We start from the raw sequence: 7,235 nt of genomic DNA, 5'->3' as shown, positions 1-7,235 counted from the left end.
CTACTGATGTGTTCGTCGTGGTGATGCCGAACTTGTTCGTCGTGGTGATGCCGAACGTGTTCGTCGTGGTGATGCTGAATGTGTTCGTCGTGGTGATGTTGAATGTGTTCGTCGTGGTGATGTTGAATGTGTTCGTCGTGGTGATGTTGAATGTGTTCGTCGTGGTGATGTTGAATGTGTTCGTCGTGGTGATGTTGGAGGTATTGGTGGTGGTGATGCTGGTGGTGTTCGTTGTGGTGATGCTGGTGGTGTTCGTCGTGGTGATGCTGAACGTGTACGTGGTGGTGATGCTGGAGGTATTGGAGATGGTGATGCTGGAGGTATTGGAGATGATGATGCTGAACGTGTTCGTGGTGATGATGATTCTGAAGGTGTACGTGGTGGTGATGCCGGAGGTATTGGTGATGATGCTGAACGTGTTCGTGGTGATGATGATTCTGAAGGTGTACATGGTGATGATGGTGATGTTGGTGATGATGGTGATGTTGGTGATGATGATTCTGGAGGTATTGGAGATGATGATGCTGAACGTGTTAGCGCTGGTGATGTTGGAGGTGTTCGTGGTGGTGATGATGGTGATTTTGGAGGTATTGGCGATGATGATGCTGAACGCGTTCGTGGTGATGATGATTCTGAAGGTGTACGTGGTGGTGATGCTGAACGTGTTAGTCGTGGTGACGCTGAACGTGTTCGTGATGTTAATGCACTGTGAAGATCCGAACTGGCAGGTTTTGTATTTTCTCCGCCTTGACAAAATGCTTTTGAATTACAACTTTCGTAACATAATGTACAATAAACTAATTTAAATCCATCTCCTCCGCTTTCAACGACATGTTTTCCTCTAGGTCTATTTGGGCAACGCTCATATTTTCCCCTTTCAATAAACACATTATAAGGCAATCCCTTTGGCTCTGCAATGCATTCAAAACATGAAACATGTTTAAGTCCATCATTTGCATAATGAACTTGATGTGTTAGCCCACTTTTACTGGGACAGCTTTCTAATTTAAAGATATTTTTATCTTTAAAATGTATCAATTTTGGTTTCGATGTAGTTTTTTTATGATTATAAAAATCGCTACATGACGTACAATATATAAACTTATTATTATTTCTTCCACTTTCCACTAAATGAAATCCTTTTGCACTTCTATGACAAGGTTCAATCCGTTTTTTTTCATTATAATCATGAATAGAAATATCTGTAAGAAAGTTCTCACATTCGTAACAAGGAATATGTTTTATGCCTCTAAAATCAAGATAATATGTGTGACTATTTCCTGGATTACTTGGGCAATCCTCTACACCAGAAAAGTCATCTGTTAAAAAAAATACTGAATTACTAAAATCATTACTAAGTCTATGTAATTCATTAGAAGCTGATTTTCCATTTTCTTTTTGACAATCTGAACAGAAAATTAATTTTTGTCCATTACTACATAATCTTGTAAAATGAAATTGTTTACGTGAATTTTTGCATGGCTCATGCTCAAATTTTTCAACCCATTCATTTAAAGTTTGTGGAAATACATTACTTTCGCACTCATAGCAAGATATAGCTTTTTCCCCACAACTGTTAATATGAATTGGATGAAGCCTTGATGGATTAGCTGAGCAAGGTTCTGTTTGATGCTTAGAAAAATCCGGAAAAATTTTGCATGGGCCAGATGGTTGAGATTTGTCAAAATTGACTATATACCCTGAAAATAAAAAAGTTGAGTCGAATGAATCATCAGTACAGCTTTGAGATTTATCTTCATCACTTTTTGGGCCACCGGTAGCTCCATTATCTAATTCTGATGAACTTACAATCGAATCTTGATCATTATTACTGGCCTTAAGCTTAATTAATGCCCAATTTTGTGAATGAAAAGTAGCGTTCGAATCTAAGTCTTTATGTAATGACAATAAACCACCAATACTTAAATCATTTAATATATATATTGCAAATATCAGTATAAATACAATGCTAAAGTCTATTAACATTTGATTTTACTAAATTCTTATTTTTATTTTTTGCTCCATTTCTATTTGGCGGTTTATTAAATTATCACCTTAATTTTCCTTTAAATTTTTACCCGCGAAAATCAAAAGAATCAGAAATCCATGGACTTACTTTAAATACATTTATTTCTATAATTCTCTAAACAAATTAACTATTAATTATACAATATTTAACAACTATTCACTAACATTGTGCTTGGAGTATAATGGTCAAATTACTATGTTATATTCCGATTCAAGACAATTCTAATTAATTGAATTTCATGCTACTAACAAACTTTTTATAATAGTTTAACTCTATTAAAGTAAATTGAGCTAAGATTTTAAATCATTCAATCTTTAATTAAATCCAATATAAAAACTTTGATAGATTTTTTTTTTTTTTGCTAAATTTATAATAGTAAAATCAAATCATTTAAATTAGTTGATAAAAAACTAACAATTTTTCAGAATAATTTAATTAGCTTTATTTTTTGAACCAAATTTGAATGACGAAACGCTCCTTCCTTTAATTGATTCCAACTAATTTCTTTAAACTAGAAATGTCGTCTAGTAATGTATGCTTACTTATGTTCCCTTTTATTGAGTTATACTTTATTGAATTCTATTTTAACAAAATATTATCATTAAACAGCTTGTAATATTTTAGGTTGTTAAGGAACAAACAAATCTTAAAGCCTCTCAAAGATAAAGTTTGAATTGAAAATTTTTTGATGAAGATTAGCTTACAAAATCAAAATAATATTCATTTCAAATACTCATCAAAAAAAAAAATAAATCATGTATATAATATTAGATTGGCTTTAATTGTGGATTAACTATTTTATCACAATCAATTTAAAAAATTTGAACTCAGTTTTTAGATTCTTAAAGATATTGATCAATACTTAATACTAGAAATTTAATAATTCTAAATAATATTGTTAATAATGATCAATAGCTTGATACTATAATTGAATAATTACAAAATATAGTAATTACTTTTATATGTTGTTTAGTTTGAAGAACAATAATTATGTTTTATTACTACTAAACTTTAAATGAAAAAATATTTAGTTATTTAATATTTACAATTATTTTTTGGAGTAAAAATTCCACTTTAAATTCCAATATGAATTTAAAACTTATGAAAAAAGCAACTTATTAAATTTCTAATAATAAAATAATTAGTAATTTTTTTTTTAGCCAAGCCAATTGAATTAATAAAACAAAAAAACAACTTTAACTTGGAATTAGTTTTCTAAATTATTAGTTTATAGACCAATAAAATATTCAATCATTTAAAAAAAAAAAAGTCTTTTTTTGATTTTTTAAAAGTCGCTTAAATTCTAATATAACTAATTGTATGTACCAATTTTGCAAGAAACTAGCAATTTTCATACTGAACTGAAACAAAAAAATTAATTGCGTATAAATTGTAAATCTAAATGCTAATAAAAAAATATATATATCATTAACTTTTCTTTTAAATTATCAATTCTGTTAAATCATTGTTTCTATTTTATTTAGAAAACTTGATAAAATAACAATGATATCAGTTCTTAAACTTGGATGATAGCTAATCGCCAAAGCCACTAATATATTTACTATAAATTCTGGTAAAAAACTAAAACTGGAAATCAATGTTGATGACTCTATTATGACTTTGAAATAAATTATAATAAAAATTTGGAAAGAGAAAATTATAAGTTCAACTCTTTATACTTATAATTGTCAATCAAAAAAAAGCAGTGGAGCCTTGCGTTGTTTTTAGTTTAATGAATAATAAAGAACAAATAAAAAAATGGAATGAAAATATATCAAATAAAAACTTTTAATTTAGTAAAATATTACCAAAAATTGTTTTATTCAAATCATAAAAACTTTTTTTTTGTTTCACTTTAAAAATAACAAAAACTTGAAGAAAATGGCAAAAATAAAAAAATTAAACCCTCGAATTAATAAATAATTATTTCTTTGGTCTGATTAATAAACACAGCAGATCAAATAATTGTATTTCCATTAGAATTCTAATTCTTGAAAATAAAAAAAAAATCTGTATTTCTGATTCCATATACAGAAAGTCATGTAAAATGCAAATTAAAGGAATGTTCAAATTATATGTGAATATTATGAGCTTTCCCTTTCCAAAAGCCAAACTCAAATATATAATTTATATCTAAGTCAAAAAAGCAAATTTTGACCTTAGTCTATTTTTAATTAATTCATTTGGATCATTGCGTCTAGTTGATTTTTCCTGGAAATCTGTCAAAAATCTAATTCCATTTAATTCTCGATATGAATCAATTTTTTGGATACATTCTTTGAATCTATTTTTTAAGGCACTAATATCAACACCGTGAAGTAAAAACATTTTTGATTTTAAGGAGGTAAATGTACTCTCATTAAATAGTAGCATGGCAATAATTTCTGTTGTAGTTGTTGCTGAAGAAGAAACAAATTTAAACATATCTGTTGCTATAAGTACTTCTTCAGGCTTTGAAAATCTTGAACCAAAAAGGAAAATAAGATAATTATAAAGAAAAATCACATTTTTCAAAATAGATATTTCCAACAATGACTCACAAAAGTTTAACCCAAAAATTTCAAAGTCAATTTTATGCATATTTAATGGATTTAGAGTTTTTATTTTATTATTACTAGGAAGGTTACTATGTTCGATCTTTAGTTTCTTCTTAAAAAATTTTATAAAAGTTTCAACATTTTTATCAGCTATTGAAACGATCTTGTCTTCAGCAAAATCTGTGTTGTGTAAAATTAATTGGAAAATTTCAACAAATTCCATCTGATAAAAGTCCTTATGAGAACAAGATATTAGAAATAGTAAATATGATGTATAAATAAGATTAACTTCTCTTTGAAACATTAATATTAAAATTGCCAAACTTTTCTTTGAATCTTGACATGATAACCGATAAGCATTATACAAAAAGTCTTTTAATAATTTTTTCTTTGGCTTTAGTTTTTTATCAAATGATGGATATAAATACATCTTTAATCTTTTCATATTTTCCTTATAAAAAAAAGAAACCAAACTTGGGTATAAGTCTTCTGATTCTTCACCTCCCCAATAGTCAACTAAGCCTTTAACAATATCAATATTATCGAAATTTGACCTCATATCTAGCCAAAAATTAGTCAAAAAAAGATATCCTGATTTAAAGACAAAAGTTTCAAATTCCATTATAACTACACTAATAACCTCCCTGAATAGATTTGTTTCTATCTCTTTCTCTATTTTAGTGATCTCTTCTTCTTTGGAGCTCAAACTTGTTTCAGATGATTTTGATGATTCTCTTCTTTCACGGAAACTTTTTGCTACCATGGAATCAAAGCTACTTCTTCTTGTGGTAACTAAGAGTTTATTTTCAATTTCACTAGATTCAATACCTAGATTAGGACTTTTTCTAGTATCTAATTCTTCATCTATCGATTTTGCAGATTCAGAATATACTGTATTGAATTGAAGAAATAGAATTAAAATGGTAAAACAAGAGATTAGTGTTAGACATATTTTGATAGAAATTTTCATTTAAACAAAAATTTCTAAATAAAATTATTAAATTTTATTGTGTGTATAAATCGCTTATTAAATATACACACACTAAAAAATATTTTAAAAACCAGGAGCACCTTAAAATTTGAATTAATTAGCAAATTTGTATTTAATTTGATTTTATTATTAGATCATTACCTAACACTTGCAGGAAAAAAAAAAAAACCTATCAATTACAAAATGCTTTCTCTAGATGATTATATGTAATCAAATGTATGGCTTCAATTGCCAAAACTTTAGTAGAAGGAAATTAAACAACAATTAGCTAACAAACTAATAATATCTACAAATAACTAATGCTATTGTGTTTCTAGATTTTGTTACAAACTTCTTTCATAATTATTTGATAAATTCGTGGTAAACGCAAAAACCGCCTAAAATGTGTTGCAATTCTAAGAAAAGTTTTCCTTAATATCAATCTTTGATTAAATGAATTTTAATTAAAAAAAAATTATTAGACAAAATTTGTAACAATAAATAAGTCTATATAGTGTACTAATAAATAGGCTAGTTGATTCTTACTTGTATGGATCAATCTTTCATTCTTTTATAATCAACTATATAAAATGTATCAGTGTTAAATAATAGAACATTCATTTCTTCTTGGAAAACAAAGTAACTTATATTAATTAATCTAGATCAATCTCTTTAAGTTGAACACCTTCCTTAGCAGCTTTGCTAATTTCATCCTCGAATGTTCTCAATCTTCTATAGACTGACATCAACTCAGTGAATCCTCTCCATCTTTCCTGAATGATCATGAAAACAAATAACATATCTCCCATAAACTTTTGGACTGTATAATAGATTTTTACAGTCATAGAGCCATGGAAAAATGATGGCCATAAGAAAATATTACCAACGAAGAAAGCAATTTCATTTGCAGAAACATACAAATATTGGAAGAAGAAGGTGCACTTGAAGGTAGAGTAGTAATTCCTAGTCAAGTGCTCATAAATTGATTCCAACTCTTTTGAGTCAACGTTATGTTCTGAATCTTCATTCAAAGCAAGGACCTTTCTATATTTGGCTTCAAGTTTCTGGTTTTCAAAGTGAAGATAAGGTAATTTATAACTTGAAAATGCTAAAATTATTACTTGAATTCCAAATATAATAAATGGTGGGTAAATAATTCCATTCTTAATCTTTCCGAGAATAAAAATTTCAGGAATTGCTGATGAAACTGCGATAAGTTCTGGAATGATTTTAATAAATGTCATTCCTGCACTTACAATTTCAAAAATGGTAAGACGTAATTGTTTTGCCCATCTTGCTGTATCTTCTTGTACCCTCTGAGATGCTCCCTCAACACTACTAATTAAGTTCCAGCTTTTTAAGTAATATTCTGTAAGTGCTTGCCTCCAGTAAAATATAAAGACATTTACAAGATAGCTTGTTAAGCATCTTAAAAATGAAATAATTAAGAAGTTTAAAGCAAAGTTATTTAATGCAAATTTAAACATTTCATTCATTGTGCAGTCTGAGCTCTTTGATTCACAATCAGAAAGTCTTTGGTTAAAATCTCCGAAAATTTTGGTCATTTTGATATTAAGTCCTGTTTCAATCCACATCATAGCTAATAATACTATGATTAAGGGGTAAGCCCTAAGTGCATACTTTTTATTAAATAAGTATGGAGATATCATGTTTTTGTTTAGTTAAGCTTTAATTTATA

General features: G+C 28.1%; 2 protein-coding genes across 2 annotated transcripts; both read right to left on the bottom strand.

Moving 5' to 3' along the window:
- Nucleotides 1-4,162: 4,162 nt before the first annotated feature.
- On the bottom strand, nucleotides 4,163-5,536 carry cgd5_3600 (predicted secreted protein; the record flags this gene model as incomplete). Its single annotated transcript, XM_626283.1, has 1 exon — nucleotides 4,163-5,536. The coding sequence occupies one exon, from the start codon at nucleotides 5,534-5,536 to the stop codon at nucleotides 4,163-4,165; it is 1,374 nt and encodes a 457-aa protein (XP_626283.1).
- A 653-nt stretch (nucleotides 5,537-6,189) lies between these two features.
- Nucleotides 6,190-7,206, bottom strand: cgd5_3590 (putative transport protein; the record flags this gene model as incomplete). The annotated part of the gene is made up of 1 exon (XM_626282.1): nucleotides 6,190-7,206. The coding sequence occupies one exon, from the start codon at nucleotides 7,204-7,206 to the stop codon at nucleotides 6,190-6,192; it is 1,017 nt and encodes a 338-aa protein (XP_626282.1).
- Between the last annotated feature and the right edge of the window lie 29 nt (nucleotides 7,207-7,235).

The sequence above is a fragment of the Cryptosporidium parvum genome, chromosome 5 (assembly GCF_000165345.1).
Source record: "Cryptosporidium parvum Iowa II chromosome 5, whole genome shotgun sequence".
Lineage (NCBI taxonomy): Eukaryota > Apicomplexa > Conoidasida > Eucoccidiorida > Cryptosporidiidae > Cryptosporidium > Cryptosporidium parvum.
The sequence above is the reverse complement of the archived record's forward strand: the minus strand, read 5'-3'. Positions and strand labels throughout refer to the sequence as shown.